The sequence below is a fragment of the Scleropages formosus genome, chromosome 15 (genome assembly GCF_900964775.1).
Source record: "Scleropages formosus chromosome 15, fSclFor1.1, whole genome shotgun sequence".
Classification (NCBI taxonomy): Eukaryota; Metazoa; Chordata; class Actinopteri; order Osteoglossiformes; family Osteoglossidae; genus Scleropages; species Scleropages formosus.
In genome coordinates, this window is record NC_041820.1 from 7,162,845 (window position 1) to 7,182,026 (window position 19,182).

The window sequence follows — 19,182 nt, forward strand, 5'->3', positions numbered from 1 at the left end:
GTACATAGAAAAAAATAAAAAAACAATGGAAATCTAACTCAGAGCATCATGACGAAAGTCAATTTCCAGACAAACCTAGTTATTTAATAGTTTTTTTTCTTTCTTTCTTTAAATAATACGATTTTAAATAACACTGCTCACCAACGGTCTGACATCAGTAACCATTCGTCCAGGCAGGGCTGCAGTAAAGACAAAGTAAAGCAATACAGCACAGATACTTGACTTGCCATGTCTGTGGAAATTTGTCTATATGAAAAAAGCATAAGATATAAACACATGTATTAATTATGATAAAGTAATCTGAGGAAATGACATTTTGGTATAACTTTGCAAATAATTTTCAAGTACTTATGCATTTATTGTTTTACTCAAAGGTTTATCACATTGACTGCCTTAAAGAAAGTCAAAAACCCAAATCTCATCAAAAAGATGATTTTCCAAGGTGACTAAAGTTTATTTTTGACAGCAATTGTAATGTAGAAATTGGTTAGGCCTGTGTAGGCAAGGTGAGTATTTTTCGCTCACATGGTTGAAGAATGTCACTTCTTTCTGACCATGTGTGTTGTTAGATTGTCCCAAGTGAACAAACATCTCTGTGTTTAATTCGGGACTGTCTCAATATACACCATAACTCCACTGTGTACGAGGTAATTTCCTCCTGTCATGGATTGCACTTTTCTTTAATATTTACACTTTTTTCAAGGTACATGCTAATTTAACAGCCCACTGTGACATATTCTTCAGTCATACTGAGACAGCAGCATAAATATAAGATGAAAGAATAAATAAACATTTACATATTACCACATAACAGTCTGAAATGATACCACTGAATTATGTGCAAAAATATTTTAGGTGCCTTGCATGTATATGACTGTGGATGCTAAGTTGGATGCCCCTCGTCAATTACTTCACAGAAGTGACAGGAGATTAAAATTAAACCCATATGCATTTTTAACAATATAAGAAAAGCCTTAAAAGTACAGTAGATGCTATAATGTAAATAAAAATAAAAAAGTCAATATAATATGAACACAAAGCAGTAAAAAGTTTGTACTGAGTTAATTCCAGCTTGTTTAGACAAACATTTTGACCAGCTACTGTCTTGTCCAGTTTTTTTTAAAAAATACAGAATTACATGTGTAATATTTGATTTGTCTTTTCTGAGACTTAATCAAAGCAGCAATACTTACATCATGGAGAAGATATACCAGTAAAAGCAATGGATTATGAGTAATTAATTCATTTAAAATGTGTTCACATTTTCTTCTCTGAAAAACAAGTTAAATTATTTTTTGAAGGGATCTTCCATATTAAAACCAACTAATGTTTTAGCAAGTTACATGTTTCTTCAACAAAAAAAAGACATTAAAAACCAAACTATACAAAAAACTAACATCAACACCCTGAATACCTACTTCTGTACTGGTTTTTAAATAAAAAATCTTATATGTGCATGTACAAAATGCATTATTACAGATATAGTTGAAGCAAAGCACATTAATTATTATCAGGCTGATAATATACATAAACACACACAAATTATCAGGCCTCTGGTTTGGTATTATGTAATTTCATTAACTAACACACTGAAACTAGGAGTAGTGGGAGATTTCTTTGTCATTTGGTTAATAATTACAGGCTTCCCTGTCTCTTAGCAGATGAAATGTAGTGATATACAATGAAGTACAAGAAAAGGTCACTGAACAGAAACATTTACAAATTCCCATGACTGTTATGGACCATGTCTTTGGATATGTAAAATTATGGTCAGTCAAATGCTGACATACTCGCATTCTTCATTTAAATAGGTTTTCGCATACAGTGGAAATACAGATCAATTAAAAGTGCTGAAGTCAATTGAAAGTGCTCTAAGACACATATTGAAGACATCAATATTCTCTAAATCAACTGTGGATCCATATTTAAAATGTGTGAAATACTACATGAAATTAAATGTTTATTATCTATTATTATAATACTTTGACAAAATTAGTTTATTTTTTGACTTAATTCGCGCTATCAACTTCAGTGCCCAGTAACAACTCTAAGATCTCTAAGTATAAGACACTCATTTAACAGCCAGTTGTAGTAAATTAAGCTTTAGTGATGGTCTGAAGGGCTAAAAAAAATGTTAACTGTAGAAATTAAGAAAGTTACATAAGGCAGCCTGTAAAGAGGGCAGCTGTTCCACCAGCTTCTATACATTAAAGCAGCATAAAAATTGAAGAGCAAATGCATTAAGTTAAGCCAGTATCCTCATGAAAGATTCCAAACCATCCATCAGCCTCCAGCTTCCTATCCACCCTCCCATCCAAACTCCCCCTGCAAGCAAACTATACAGACAGCCCCTCTTTTTGTGGCAGCATAAGAAACCTGTGATATCACCACCAATTTGCTCTTGGATTACAGCAATGATCTCTTTATTTAAGCCGCTGGGTGACATTAGCAAGAGCCACAGCGAAGGCCTGCACTGCTGAGAACGGGTACTGAAAGTCCAGGATGTAGGCGTTGCCGTCTATTCTGCCAAACTGCATTACCTACAAAAAGGAACAGAATGAAATTAATGCTAAAAAATTATGAACACTATCATAGACTGTCACAGAGATATAGTGCTAATCATACGTTTTTTTTATGAACAATCTATATAATGTACGTATGATACCACGTACTACATATATATTACACTTAGTGTCCAAGCTTAAACAAATGGATCAAATTTTTATTTTCACAGTAAAAATTCTTCAACACTAAGCTGAGATTGTGCATAACCATGGTTAACTGTTAGTAGCATTGACCTTATTATAAGTATTTCATTATTTTGTCAAAAATACAGTCCAAGTCAATAGTTTGAGTACACATGGGCAATCTAAGCAATACTGTTATTGGACAAACTTGACAGAAGAATGAAAGAAAAGCAACCAACAAGTATCCTACATCCCTGGGAACTGCTGCAGAAGAATGGGAAAGACATGGGGCCTCATTTCTTCATGAAACCTGTCTGCTGAATACCTTGTGACAAAAACTACTTTCTAGCAAGTGGACAAAAGCTTTTGTTTGGTAGTGTTCATCCACTAAGACAGCCAACAAGTCTGTTGATACCCAATTACTATATATTACATTCTATGTAAATATATTTAATTCTCACACATTATGTACAGATGGAACTAGGTTTATAGGGTAAACCAAAAGCTATCCACATACTTGTCTTCCTTCCAACTCTATTTGGAAGTTCTTAGCTGACTCCTGCGTGACCCTTCCTCCAAAATCCAGCTGGTACACTTGAGTTGCCTCATTCCACAGCGGCTGCTTGTTAGCCATGACATACACGAAACCCTGACTGCCCAGGCCTCTGTCCTCTTTCTCATTAGCCTTACGGCACTTGATCTCCTCCAGCTCGTTGGTGGTACGTGGGCTGCGCTTGCTCTTCCAGCCCTTCTTCCCACTTTGGCTCTGATTCATGAGCTCATCTCCACTGACAAACAACTCCGGCTCACTCTCAGAACTGTCCTGAAACTCGTTGGTCTTGTTCAGCTTTTTAGCCTTCTGCTGCTCCTTCTGGCTCTTGGGCTTCTTCTTCTCCCGGCTGAGGCTTGGACTGGACATCAGAGTGTTGAAGTCCCCAAGGACCCGGCCCTCTTTCTTCCCTTTGCCCTGAGCCACGGCTGCAACACTGGCCTCATCTCCTTGGCTGTCTAGACTCCTACGGCTCTTTTTGCCAAACTCATCTGCCCTTTGAGACATAGGGCTCTCACTCAGAGGCAACACTTCCTGGAGCGCTTCACTAGCTTCTGCCATGGCTTCTGAGAAACTGAGGTGATTTTGGACATCTGAAGGAGGAGCAGGCGAGAGCTTTGGCTTCTCTACTGCCTGGTGGGATTTGCTGGGAAGTGTATCTGTAGAATTTTGCATTGGTGGGCAAGGGCTATAGATGTTCCAAGGATGAATGGGTGTAGGGGGCAACTGCAGTCCAGTGCAGGAGCTGGCACCTGGATAGATAGGTGGCAATGAACAACAGGACAAGTTGGCTAAATTTGGTGGGTAGCCAGGGGGTAGGACCATGGTAGGCTCCTGCTGAGTGAAGGGGAGAGGGGCCACAACCTCCTTGAGAGGACAAGCCTGTGGAGTAGACTGCAATGCCTGGAGCGAAGGTCCGTTATAACCTGCACCTGGAGGAAAGGGTAAGGGGATCTGGTAACCTGACTGGAATGTGGCAGCACTAAGACTTGTTGGAGACTGTGGTGGAAGGTCAAAGGGCAACCGAGACACATTTAAGTGCTGATCTGGGTTGAGGATGATGGGCGGTGGTTTGTGAGGCCCTGCAGGAGCTGTTAAGGCTGTTTGTTCTCGAGGAACCCAGATCTCCTCGGCTGCAGAAGCATCCCATTGGTAAGGAGGGGGTCGTTTCAGCGTTAGACTGACATCACCCAGGGTTAAGTGGCGGATAGACTTCTCCAAGTGGCACTGTTGACTCAGCTCCTCATCCTCTGTAAAGGCAGAATTAATGTACTCTGTCCTGTCTCTGCCATTCTCCAGAGGACTAAGCAAGTTATAGGAGGACTGCGAGGTCAGAGGTGACGTGCTGTTAGAATGCACAACAATCGTACTTAGCTGGGCAGAACTACTAAGTGGAAAATCTGGCCTCAGTATAGTTCCACCTGTAATACCATTACTATTGCCACTGCTGCTAGTTCCACTGCCATTAGCATTTGCACCAGTGCTGCTTCCATTACTACTACACTGGCTACAAGTGTGCAAGCCTTTGGACACCCTCTGATGGTAGGAGGCTGCTAGAACTCGGTTTACTTTGGACTTCGTAGGCAGAGTTTTGGCAGAAATTTGAGGGACTTTCAAGGCTCCTTCTCTGGGGTTGCGCTGTAGTGTGGCATGAATGAGTCCAGCATCTAACTGCGGGCCAGGATTCCGTGCAGAACTTGCCTGGTCAGGATATGGCGGTGGATCCCTGCTGGGTATTGAGTACCGTGGTATTGTGAGCCGATTAAGAGTGGCAGAGGTATATGGAAGCTGCACCTTCTTCTTCTCAGAAGTTACTCTCATAGTAGCAGAACTTCCCGGCCCCTGGAGAGGATACATGCTTGAGTTATATACCAGCCGTGTGCGAGGACGACACACCTCCTCCACATTTCCACTACTGTCAAAAGTTGTTATCCTTTCATAGCCTACAGGGGTCTGGTACTGGGAAACCACTGGGTACAGCAAAAAGTCCTTCTTTAGGCAAAGGTCTAAGTGTGGTTGGGTGGTGTTGCTGCTGCTGGGGCTTGCAGAGCCTATTGAAACTGCAGATGCTACTGTGCCTGGATAAGGTGGTGGCGGGTTCATTTTGCTGATCTCCAGAGGGCCACTGAAAATCATTGCATCGCCTTCGGGAAGGAGAGGGACAGAGTGTGGTGATTTGATTTTCAACTGATGCTCTTGCTCTCTTCTCTCTAATCCGTGTTCATCAGAAAAGCGGGGGATCTGGATCACAACCTGAGGCTGAGGCAAAGCAACCTGTGGATGACTAGCTGACAGTGGAGGCAGAGGAATTTGGAGCTTAAGCTGCTGCATCTGTTGGTGCTGCTGTTGCATTTGTTGGTGTTGCTGTTGCATTTGCTGATGCTGCTGTTGCACTTGCTGCTGCTGCTGTCTCATCTCTTGAATCTGTTGCTGAATCTGTTGCTGTTGCTGTTGAATTTGCTGTTGTTGCAGCTTTAACTGTTGCTGCTGCAGTCGATGTTTCATTTGTTGTTGTTGCAGCTGTTGCTGCATTTGCTGATGTTGCAACTGTTGCTGCATTTGCTGATGCTGCAACGGATGCTGAAAATGCTGTTGCTTCTGTTGCTGCTTCTGCTTCACCTGTTGCTGCTGCTGTATTTGTTGATGCTGCTGTAACTGTTGCTGCTGCTGAATTTGTTGCTGATGCTGTTGCATTTGTTGTTGGTGTTGCAACATTTGTTGCTGATGCTGCTGCATTTGTTGTTGGTGCTGCTGTTGAATTTGTTGGTGCTGTTGAATTTGTTGGTGCTGCTGCATTTGTTGGTGCTGCTGCATTTGTTGGTGCTGCTGCTGTTGCATTTGTTGATGTGCTTGCTGCTGCATTTGTTGATGTGCTTGCTGCTGCATTTGTTGATGTGCTTGCTGCTGCATTTGTTGATGCTGTTGCAGTTGTTGTTGATGCTGTTGCTGCTGAATTTGCTGTTGCTGCTGCTGAATGTGTTGTTGCTGTTGCTGAATTTGTTGTTGATGCTGCTGCATTTGCTGTTGATGCTGCTGCATTTGCTGTTGATGATGTTGTGGTTGACGTTGATGCTGCTGAATCTGCTGCTGATGAGGGGGCTGAAGCCCAACTAGAAGACGTCCCATCTCTAACCCACTGAAGATCATTTGACCAGGATTGGGGTACCTGGTGGGTATATTGTATTGTGCCGCCCCAGCATCCTGACTGTGTCCAGGGACTCCTGAAATGGCAGCTGCACTGGCAGTGGCATTGGTTAGAACATCAAGCTGAACATTCTGACTAGCTAACAGGGATTGTACAAGCCCGATACTCTGAGTGGGAGACATAGCCTGGGCAGGGCTATGGATAGGAGCGATGGGGATGTTGACCGTACAAGGAGGGTTGTCATCAGCTACTCCAGAGGGACCTGTGACTGGGCATACAAATATAGAATGACAGTGTCAATAGTATTGCAAACTATCACAGTAACGTTTAATCAGGAGTACATACAGTACACTGTAATTTTCATCAAAACTAAAATGAAAAATCAGTCCATCCATCCATCTTCATTTCCATTTCAATTTCAAGTTACATTTGTTCTTTTAGCAGACCCTTTTTATCCAGCTCCAGGTCATGGTGGTCCAAAGCTTATCCCAGAAAGAACAAGGTGTCAGGTACAGTTCACACAGTCACTAACATGGTCACACTCTAATGGCAATTTAAATTTGCAAATTCACCTAAAACTCATGCCTTTGTTTGGATGGATGGATTGATAGATAAAATACCATAGAGCTGAAATGCATTATATGAAAACATGAAGTTTAATTTAAAGAATTTAACTCAACCTTCCCCAGACTCCCCAAGTTCTAGTAATTTACCTGGCAAATCATCCTCATCCTCACTGAAGACATTGGGATTAAAAACAGGGAGACTCATTAAGTCGAGAGAAATCTTGCGCACTTCTGGCAGGTAAATGGTCATCTGTCGTGGCTGAAGGTGAAGTAAACTTGTCTTGTATATAACTGAAAAGAAAAAAATAAATTTCAATTTGTGGTGCTACATGCAAAAATTCAATGGGTAAATTAAGACTAATTTGTAAAGTATCATGTCTTACCTGCACCAAGGTTTGTTGGCAAGAAGGAGGCAAGCCCAACAATCTTAAACTTGGTGCCCCAAATATTAGATGTCACCTGAGCAAGGTAATTATGCTGTGCAACAAAGAAAAACACAAAGTTCTTTAAAGTACCTTAAATGAAACATTAGAAGGCAAACTGTATAAAACTTACATGAAAACAAAGAACAAACCAGAAAGAGTCCCAAGTTCTCTACTTAGCATACTGATGGGACAATACCTCAGAAATGTCATCTATAGGAAACTCTTTGCGTGTAAGACCAGGGGAGCCAATGGAAGATTTCCGTGCAGGTAACCGTGGTGAGCGAGATATTTCCTGTGCAGCCCTGGAAAGCTTAGGGGATTTTCTTGCATCGATATTGATTCTGTTGGAAAAGAGAAAATAGAAATATTTTTAATCAAAAAAGATACAACAATCCACTTTCATTTGATCAGTGTTACGACCAGCAAGAATTTATAACGACGGCATAAAAGTGCAACAAATTCTTTTCTGTTTGGAAATGGAAATACCTAGAAAGTTTGGGTGACTTGTTTCCTCTTGACATCTTGGATGACTTCTTCCCAACCCAGTCATCGTTAAGCTCATTGTCGCTAGAATCTGAGCAATTACAACTGTCGATCATCGAGGAAATCAGGCTGTTTCCATACACCTCATCTACAAATGCAAAAGACAAAAGGTTAAGGGTAAGTGACACGAGTGATTTAGGGAACAAAGGGGTCTATGTCAGGTAGGGAGTTAAACAATAATCTAAAAGTTGGCAATGATTTGAATTTTGCTAAGTACCTCAGGGTAAAGTGAACCTAAACTGCCTCAACTACACCAGTACAAGCAATACAGCTGTAAAATCACACCCCTGAAAATCCCCTTCTGGGTCACCCTGCAGCAAAACCCACTCTATGGCCAACCTGCTTTGAAGTTTTCTTTGGGGTCCACAATGACAAACTCCGGGCGCAGTTTGCTGATGCGGCGGCCCTTTAGGATGGGCACAAGCCCACCTAGGTACTCCAGGTAGAGAGTGTAGCAGGGCCCACCCTCATCCGAGCTGTCATCTGTGCGTTTCATGGTGCAGTGAAGCCGCTCATTGCCCGCAGTGGGGTAGCTCACAAAGTCACGCATGTTGTTTGGGTCAGGAATGGGAGGCTAGGGATCAAAAAGGTATGTGAAATGAGTGCTCCTCAGATGTGGCAGCTTTTCAGCGTGTGCTTACTAAACCTCCTATGGACCAGCTGTGTCAGGGTGGGAATTAACACAGAAAACATTCACAAGAAGCTCTGTGCCACAGATTTGTCTCTGAGCACACTGAACTTTTTCCAATCTTCTCCTTCTCACATTCACATTAATACAAGATTTGTTAATCGTTTCCTCTGTAATAGCTCAGTTCCTGTCAGAACCTCCAGCCCATTGTTAACTCATCAACAATGACTTGCCTTTTATGCTCCCCTGCTCCTCTTTGTGAACTTATATGTACAATTTACCTTGATTGTAGGGATAAAGGCGGTGGTAACATAGGAGCAGAGGCGGGGGGGCATGTTGAGTTTGCCAACATCCTTCTCCTCACGCAGGACACTGGCGATGCCCTGCTGGCACAGCAGCTGCAGGCTAGCCACCCGGTGCTCCACCCGCACCACATGCAGAGCCGGGCCACATGCCAAAAAAAGCCGCGAGTCACGGTGGCCCCAGCACACAGTGGTGATTGGCCGCTGGAATGGAATCGGCAAACATGATGCAGTATAGTAACACATCCGGTTACATTAACCAAGCATACATGGATGGATGGATGGATGGATGGAAAGATAGATGGATGGACACTTTATTGACCTTGAAATTGCAATGGCTCTGGAAATGCCACACTACACAAGCAAGCTGACCTGTGCAGGTGTCTCCAGAGTGTAGATATGCTCCCCATGGACATTGTAGAACTTAACAAGGACATTCTTCACAAGGGAGATGCAGGCCAGGTCTGTGGGAAGGCTGTGCCTCTCCAGGCCAGCCACAGCCAAGAGGTCTCCCTGAGAGCACCACTGCGCCACCACATCTGAGGAGAAGCGTCATAGGTAGAATGCAATGGAGACATCTGGTGTGCTCAGGATTCAGAGCAAGCGCTTGCAGACACCATGTTCCTTGGCATATCCTCATCACATTATCCATTAACTGATGCTGGATGACTAATATAAGCCAGCAGAAGCTTAATATGTGTGTTACCAAGCTTCTAATGATCAAATTATAAAATTAATTTCTGTAAGACTGTAAATTACCCCAGAATATATGATAAGAATGCAGCATCAGTATAAAAATGAGGACAGCTTTTATAACTTGTGTAATTCCTGCTGCCCTTAAACTCACTTCTGACACTTTAATTCAGGATACTGACAGTGTACTTTTATGTCAGACAAACAAATTGGCACATATTAGATGTGATCATGAATACCCACCTCTAAGCCCTGAGCGGATGATGACAGGGGAGAGGTCATCATAGTTGTTCATTAAACTGATGTTCCCAGACGTGAAGGTGACTGTGAGAAGGGGCTTCTGGGTGTGAGCTGGGAAAAAAATGGATTTGTTTGGACCATTCAGGATCAGGACTACATGCGACAAACTAAGTGAATAAGAATCCAGCTTCCTGTGCTGTCGTCGTATGTTAGAGGATGTCTGAATCCCACTCACACAGGTGCAGATACCTTGTGGTTTGCTGTGATCATCAGAATCAGTGTCACTCTCACTGCTGTCCTCCATTACGAAGTTGGGGTAGTTCCAGGACATGCTGATGATGCCATCCAGCTCGTGGAGCAGGACATGGGCGAGCATCCGGCCATGGCAGTCCATGACAATCACCTGGCCATCCGCTGTCCCGAACAAAACCTGAAGCCAAGCAGAACATGTCCAGTTCAGAGGCACGAGCACAGTTATGAGAATGGACTCATGAGGTTCTGTACGGGGGGGTCACAATCTTTACATTTGTCAACAAAACTGACCAAGACTGCATCACAAGACATTGACAGTACAAAGTGTAACTAGCCTGTGCTTCAAAGATTTTTTAAATTTTTTTATACTTGTGTAAGATGAACACCCAGTAGCATCAATTTTGGGTTAAAAACATCAAAATGCATTACAGCTGCTATGAAAGGCTGTCAAGAGCAGACTGTAAGAAAGTATGCCAGCACACACATCACATTTCTATGTTCATTATTCAAAAATTGGCCTTAAAAATTATAATATACAACGCAAATTTCAAAAAGCCAGCATTTTGGCTGTTTATTATTCACTAAAAGGTAAAAGCTAATATAGACCATTTTTAGATGGTTTCAAGAGATGTTTTCCAAAAGATCTCATACATTAAAAACATATTTTCTATCACATATTCCATAAGTATGTCAATACAGTTGTATACTTCATACCAAATTACAACAGTTTAAAAGTAAAATGATAGCCCTCTAAAATGTATGGGAATATGACAAGCGCTATCATGTCTCTAGAGGTGATGCATCAGCAGCAAAATATCAGTTATGCAATACATAAATGACAAAGGACAAATATTTGTTATGGCTATTCCAGTGTAAATCTTGGTTAAGTCCATTTATACTGGATAAAAATGCAGTGTATTTCTTCTTAATGTATTTCCTCCATTAAATTCAAATTAAATTAGTGATAAGGTCAGCATTAGAATGATTTTTCTTGTGCATTTAATGTTGTTTAATATGCAATTAATTATGTAACGGTTAAGACTTAAAAATTTACCTCAGATATGCACCTTAAATGACGTACGAGCTGGTTTAATTTTACAGAATCATTTCAGTGCAGTAATGACGACTGATTAAGACTTTTTATTATGATTGCTAGATGGCCAAATGTTGGCAATGGGTATCAGGTGACAAACATCCAAGGACAAGAACAAAAGACAAGAGCAAAGTTCAAATAAGGTTTATTGGGGGATGATGGCTAAAACAGATGTAAAAAGTAAAAAAAAATACAGAAATAAAACATTAAATAAACCAAAAAACATGCAAACAAAAGACACAGAATTCAATATTTTATTAAATGTTTTCTTGTTTCAGAAACAGCAATTAGTGGAACAGTAACCTTTCACATAACCTTTGGTACGATTAAACATTTTTTTAAAAAAAATTAAACCTTTGTTCAAAACATACTTACCCAAGTGTAAACACCAATGTATGGAAGAAAAAAAAACATGAAACTACACTGCATCTTTTTAGAATGTGTTGACAAATTCAAGTAATGTTCTCACACACACAGTCTTAAAGTGCTTTTCAGTGCATTTCAATTTCCTTAACTTCAATACATGCATACCATGCAGTGACAGAGCACGTTCTTACTACTTTGAGAGAACATAACTATTTTAAACACATCAAATTCTGAAAAATTCTAATTCGGGCCCCTTAGAAGACTAATTACCTGCTGATCATCAGGGGTCCAAATCCCACAGGTAATCTGGCTCTCAAGATTGATCTCTGACGACCAGTGCCTCTGACCACTGACTGAGCCGACTAGCACAAAGCCATCCCGGTAGGAGATGAGTGCCTGCGTACCATCATGCGACCAAGTGAAGTCGCTCACCTGGGGAAGAAAGATACCTCCCATCAGTGGATCCTCTACACCAATTTAATTACAGAGTACAGTATTTTTTAAAAGTAAGGAAAAAATGATAAATGTCTCTTAACATACTAATATTTAACACAACAGTACCGCTTCTGTTTATGCTCCAGAATTATTAAAAATGACTTAGAAATGCAGATCCTTCCCCATTGGTTTAGCTTCAGATATTACTTTGCTTAAGGCACCATTGAAATTCCAGTTCTACCATACACTTCAGTGTTTTACGATTTTAGAAGGTGAAAGAATGCACAATTCTATTATTGGCTTCAAAGCACATATTTTAATTTTACAGTCCTCTACTTGACAGCAGCAAAGTTCTGCTGTGCTGTTCTTGGGTTTTTCCATCCCTCCCTCATCCTTTCATCCCAGCTCCATCTAGTCTTTCAGCTGAATGCATTTGTTGGTTTCTCATTTCTAAAAATATTCTCAAGACAGTTGTGTAATGCAGAAAAACCTTAAACATCACAAGGACTAAATGTTTCACCTGTGCGCCACGATCGTTCACCAGCTCCACAGACCAGCGGCCCTCATACTGGATCCAAACAAATATTCCACCATCCTGATCACATGTCGCCAGCTTCTGAAAGGGCTCGTTCCAGCGGACAAGAACAACCTGAAATTCACAGGGCCATCCCTCTGAGTTTGAACTTATATTTTTTTTTTAGTGGATTGCTTTTAAGAAGCTTTTCAAAGAAACTTACAAAGGCTTGCACACAATTATACACATTCATATTCCACTGTATACTTAGTGCAGTGAATTGCATGAAGGGTATTACTTAAACAGCACAAAAAAAAGCTCCCCCTCCAAGGATTTTTTTGAAACAAAGAACTATAGTTTTAATCAAGAAATCACCTACTGCCAAAGATCAGAATTCAAGTACAGCTGCTCCTTGGTTATGCAATCTGTACATGATCATCTACAGCAGGTGAAAAGATAAATCACTGTGCATTTCAGCACATTTCTGATAACGAAACATCTATTAAATACAATGAGAACTGACAACAACACAGCGGTCAGTTTACAAAAACTGCTAATGACCAGACAACTGGTTTTCCTGGAAAACTGACCACATGGGCACAAAGAGCTGAATATCAAGGTAGAAAAAGATGGAAAAGTAGAAGTTTTATCAATGCCCATCTCCCCTTTAACTGCTGAAGACTGAAAAGTAAGCCAGTAAAAGCTAAAAACTGTTAACCCACATAACAGACTGAGGGGCAACAGTGGCAGATAACACATTAAAATCAGTCCAAGTTTGTATAAACAAGAGAAGAAAATACTGGCACATATACATATCAACAAATATGAATAAATTCTAAATATTACATTTCCACAGAGGCCTATGTATTGCAGTTAACAGTCAGACCTAAGACTTTACAGAAAATGACAGAGATAACTTCATATATGTTTTATCATTCACAAAGACATCTGAGAATAATAACCAGAACAAAATCTAGTGACATATCTTGCCTCTTGTCAAGGCAAAATACAGAGGTTCACACAGACCCAAGCTCTTTGTTTTCAGAGTTTTTTTGTGCTTGTTCAAAATAAGCCCTCACTCGATCTCTGACATCTACCTCTTGTATTATTTGTCTTCCTGAATTACCTTGCTGTTATCAAGGCACACATGGCGTGAAAAAGACCACAATGCAACAACACACAAACCATAGCATTCTATAGCACATTAAATATTAAGTTTAAATTACTTCTTCATAAGGGGAAGGATACTGATACATATTCTATCGATAAAACATATACAGGGTATATTCAGTCTATTTAGTCACACATTTGAACATGTATACAATGTCTAAAATAAATACCATTATTGTCCTCAAGATGCAAAAAAGCTACAAAGCCCTACCTCACTGTTGTGTCCCCTTAGATTGAAGTTGACCCGCTGTGGAGTGCTCCTGTCCCTTCTACAGTGGCTGGTCGTGAACGTAACCCCAACGACACCCCTTCCATTTCCAGTGGCAAGCCATCCCTCCTCATAGTACCTCCTTCGGCACACGGGCTTCTCCTTCTCACTCTTGGGGACCCGCCCTTTCCACGACAGGCACAAGATGTTGGAGTCGCTGCAGAGGATGGGACCATGTTCCAGGGCTGCCAACATCCCTACTGAATGACCAGACTTGATGTCAGGTAAGAAAAGCGATTGGGTATAGTGTCAGTACCTTGCAGTGAATTGCTAGGGTAAATTCAACTGTAGTGTTTCTAGCTGAGGGTCAGCATTAATGTCAACAGGGCAAATAAAAAGCAGGCTTATTTAAAATACAAGTGTCATGAAGAAAGATGGATGACATTTTCTTCAGTTTACATCTGTATCTGTAATAAATTTAAGCTGTGAATAATGTGCAAACAGCTACTACACTAATATATATATATATATATATATATATATATATATATATATATATAAAACTTTTTAATCTGCATTAACTACATGTAGGCTAGTATGTTGCCCAATTTGAGATCAGGACAAACAGCCCAATGCACTGGTCACAGTGGCTGCAGGGCTAGATGTTTACTTTAAATATATTTCAAACATTATCTAAATATCATAACAAGAACACAACAATACACCATAAATAGAAAATCTGGTAAGTTATTAAATGTTTAAGCAATATTGCTCATTGACAATATTAATGCTTTGCCCAGCTAAGACAGAAGTTAATCAGCAATAACACTTCACATCTAGAAAGCAAGCAAGTTATCAAATTTAATAAAAAAAAATGCAAGACATCAAAAAATATTAATATAGATTAGGTGTTTTCACTACATATTAGCTACTCACTTCATTATTTCTGGACATCATTAGCTATTATTTTGTTTTGTTAATTTGTCCTCAGATCTTCATTCAAATTTCTGTCAGCATCTGAGTTCTCCCAATTTGATTACCTCATCCAGAGCCATGGAAACTCAACAGTTAGTCGGAATAACATTTATCACACATATCCTGTGGTCGATCCAGTTTGTCACCAAGGAACAGTTTGCTTGCTTCTTGAAGATCTGACTTCTGTCACTTAAACTATATGGAAAAGCTCATTTCAAGGGTCCATTTGCAGTATTATTCCTTTTGTTTCCATTCCAATGCGCTGGTTACAAATGAATGCTGCAAATCCCAACGAGTTCTGTAAAGAAAGTACAACATTGGCAGATTAGACCATTTCAGAATATTACATTTTAGGAGTATACATTTCTTTACACTTACTCTTGTATCGAGTAAAAAGTGAAGCAAAAACATGATGTAAAAAGCCTGGCATGTAAGTGAAAGTTTATGGGTTCACAACCACGGAGAAGCACTATTATAGCCTTGAGCAAGGTACTAGGCTCATTTTTGTGGTACAAGAACTTTAAAGCTGGCTGTGGTCCAGTACAATCTTGCACTGGATATTCTCTATTTAGTCTGGCACATCTTATTCATTGGCATGCTTCTTCTCACAGCTTGAAAAGTCTGTCTCAAGACAATGCTTGTATTATTGCCACTTTTGTATTTGCAGTATGCCCAATACATTTCATAAGTGCCTTAAAACAAAACACACAATCTTAACTCCAGCCTGAGTACTGTAGCTTCAAGGAACTGTTACCCCAAAGGACACGTGCCATCCAAAACACTGAATTACGCTAGATTTTTTTTTCCCCCCCTATCTTGGTTTAGAGATGTCATGTAAACAATGAAGCTGCCTCTCAACTCCCGTCACTCATCAGCATACCATGCCAACTGAATCCTGGTCCTCAAAGATCACACTTCAGGTGACTTTTGTTTAACCCAGGTAAAGAACAGTATGACTTTTAAAAAGGCTGATCCCTTACATCTGCATTTTTTAGTCCATAATGAAAAAAAGAAAAACTGCTGGGTGGCTGTCCCCAGTTCATTAGAAAGAATATCTATGCCTTAAAACATTTTAGTCTTTTTATTAATCACCAATGGGGGGTGGTGGCGGCGCAGCAGGTTTGCACAGGTCCTGCTCTCTGGTGGGTCTGGGGTTCGAGTCCCGCTTGGGGTGCCTTGTGACGGACTGGCGTCCCGTCCTGGGCGTGTCTCCTCCCCCACCAGCCTTGGGCTCTGTGTTGCCAGGTTAGGCTCCAGCTCACCGTGACCCCGTTTGGGACAAGTGGTTTCAGACAGTGTGTGTGTGTGTGTGTATTAATCACCATTTATCCAAATTGTTCTCCACACATGTGGACCACCTACAAAATACTGTAACAGGGATTACTCACATTGAATGAACATTAAACTCCATGCAAAAAAAATAATATTCACACCCTTTAGGAGATGCTTATAGTGATACATCAACATGAATTGTTCAAGCTTTGGATTATTAAACTTTAAAATATATTTCCATAAAATGTGCCTGTGGACAGAATCCATTTTGTACGCAAAGAAAAAAAACAGACTATCATCATAATAAAATGCCACGTGTGCGAAAACAGCAACGAGAAATACATGAATGAAAAATAAATGGATCATAAGATCCATGTAACTGAATGTCGTTGTAGCAACTGTAATGTGTTTTATCTCCCATTAGATCATTAAAGCCACACTTCTTTTCCCCATAAAACTAATAAAATATGCAAAACTTAAGGTGGAACTAGACAGGATAAGTTGTAAATGTTTACATTTATTTTATTTCCTCCAAAGCAACTTACAATGTTTACTTAAAATAATTTAGGCATTTATATAGTAGGGCAATTTTTGTTGCATTAATACAGGATAAGTATCTTGATCAAGCCAGGAGCTTGGGATTCAAACCCAGATCCTTTGGAAGGTGACACTCTAAACACTACGATATCTACTGTTTAACTACAGGTTTACCTGAGATTACCTACCTACCTTTAGTGACAGGAAGATCCTTTGAATGACAAGGAAAACGACATTTTTATAGAAATGACCAAATGAATTCAGAATCAAGAATGTGACTATTGTTCATTTCTTACTCCATGTCTTCTGAAATATTTTTTGCCCCTTGTTTAACTGAAAAGAATTGGGGGGGAAAAAAACTAAAAAGACAATGACAATGTCCAGCACTGCTGCACTGTCTCTTTAAGCTTTCTTTATTTCTGTTCCTACATTACGGGGTTATCAAGAAGTAATGCCATGGGCTTCCGTATCACCAAACAAAAATTACTTAAAAAAAACCAAAATCACTTCAAAATCCGTTCTTAGTTTTGCTGCAACATAGTATTTGAACCTGCAACTTCTTTCAAGTAAAACATATTGCACCGTGACAGCAAGACGGTCCTAAACATAACACATACAGTGTGTATGTTACAGCTTTTCCAATTACGAATAAAATAATAAGAAGCTGAGGCTGTGTAAGCAGAAAATACACGGCTACCTGACTGGGCGGGCACCTGTATCACATTTGATTTATCCATCATTGCCATTGTCTCGAAACAATTAAAATAAAAGACCTCTTCCACTTCCAAAACGAGCGAAACACTTACTAAGCTTGCCTATTACCATGTTATTAGTATTTTAATGCCAAAGACAAGGTTATTCCGTCCCGGTACGTGTTAGCGCGACACGTCAGAATTTACCACCGCCACACACACGCGCCGCTATTTTTTTTTAATCACACTTCTTCTCATATTTAGCAAGCGTTTCAATTTTTGCTGAAAACTGAATCACTGGCTATTTCACAAGAAAGCTGCTGAAACATTCCGCTACCGCAGCAGCCCTCGTCGAGTTTAAAAATAAAGGACATGATAGCGAATAAACATTTAATCGAGCAGCGGCTCACCTCTGGTCGTCTCGCTCGAGCGCTCCGCATCTGCGCTGAGCTCCGTTCGTCACGTGACCGATCACGTGACTCCCCGGTGACGGCGCGTTCGCTGGTGACGTCACGTTTGCGCAGGAGATGCGCAGCGCTCGTCTTAAACTAGCCCGAGAAGCTTTTACCGTCATTCCCTCTTTTATTTCTTGTAGAATAAGAAAAAGAATAAGAATAAGAAATTATTATCATGTATAAAAGAATAAGACATTAATATTGTTTTTATTATTATTATTATGTTTTTAAGTTTGTTCTTGTTTTATGCAGAACATGACATGTGGGATCAAATAAAGTTGAAATGAATTATGTATGAGGACCAGATTAAGGAGGAATTGCTGATTAAAAGTTCATTAAGCACTGAGTGTAAAGTTAGTTATATACAGTAGCCAGGCAACATGTGTAATCTTTCATCTATTTTACTGAAAGTGGATGTTGGAGAGATCAATATGTGGATAGGGATGCTACAGCACCCCAATGGGTGCACAAATTAAGGCTGTAAGCCCATGGTGCTGACTGAAGCCTCGGGTGCAGAATGGAGGGTGACCTATCATTTAATTAATTTGTATTAATTTAGCTAGGTTTAACAGTTAATATAAGCAGCAAATAGTGACTTGGACATGGATTCAAATCTATTTCAGCCAGTGTGAGGGTTGCACGTTCATATGGGTTTCCTACAGGTGCTCTGGTTTCCTCCCATAATTTAAAGACCTGTGCGGATGAATTCGAAAGCAAACCAGTTCCATATCGTCCCTTTGCATGAATACCATGCTAGCCGGTCGCCATGAGTTGATGGCGCTAAACCTTACCCCCTAAGCCTGTGTCAAACTTGATTGACAGCGTTAGATAAACACCTTGACTATGATTCACTTACTGAAAAAGAGGACGTTCTTACTGTGTCAGTTAATAAGTACCATGACATACTGCAGCAGCACCCAGGATTCAGACCCAGGGCTTTCAGGCAGCAAGACCATATCCTTCACTAGTTAACCACTGCACCCAACTCAAAGTTAAGTTGACCCAAGCTGTTAAAGTAAAATTGTCCCAGTTGTAATAAGATTGCTTGGATCAAAATGTAGAGTCAGTGTCTGTACTCTCATGTTTTCTGTGATCACCTGACACCATGCTTAATAATGCACTGTCAAGTGTGTGTTGTGGGTAACATTCCACTGGGCTCTACTTCAGAGCTGAGGCCACAGAGCCAGTAATGTCCTCCAGGGTTATTGCCATTAATATTTCTTGTATAAGCTGTATTTTTTAACATGTTTTGAGATCTTTTCATTCAAGGACTTCCTTGACGTTCTTTTCATATTCACTCACTTAGGTGCTTGTCCCTGCCACAGTCACAGTGGTCTGGAGCCTATCCTACAAGCACGTGGCACAAGGTTAAACAGGGTACACCCTTGACAAAATGCCAATAAATCGCAATTGTGAACGTTATAACCACGCTTA

The 19,182-nt window shown here is 40.4% G+C and overlaps 1 protein-coding gene across 4 annotated transcripts; it reads right to left on the reverse strand.

The window, feature by feature from the left end:
• Positions 1-1,412: 1,412 nt before the first annotated feature.
• tulp4b (TUB like protein 4b) lies at positions 1,413-17,759 on the reverse strand. Of its 4 annotated transcripts, none has more exons than XM_018749095.2 (16): positions 17,704-17,759; positions 14,858-15,090; positions 13,821-14,077; positions 12,446-12,574; positions 11,761-11,922; positions 10,029-10,209; positions 9,783-9,890; positions 9,219-9,385; positions 8,826-9,050; positions 8,256-8,490; positions 7,860-8,004; positions 7,570-7,714; positions 7,332-7,425; positions 7,096-7,239; positions 3,205-6,650; positions 1,413-2,540 (listed from the first exon to the last, which is right to left on the reverse strand). In XM_018749095.2, exons 3-16 carry the CDS (start codon positions 14,070-14,072, stop codon positions 2,424-2,426), a joined length of 5,550 nt encoding a protein of 1,849 aa, XP_018604611.1. In that variant the 5' UTR covers positions 14,073-14,077; positions 14,858-15,090; positions 17,704-17,759; the 3' UTR covers positions 1,413-2,423. The 4 variants fall into 4 exon arrangements, with proteins under 4 accessions (XP_018604611.1, XP_018604445.1, XP_018604521.1 ...); XM_018748929.2 differs by having other exon boundaries at positions 13,821-14,090; XM_018749005.2 differs by having other exon boundaries at positions 14,754-15,090.
• Positions 17,760-19,182: the final 1,423 nt, after the last annotated feature.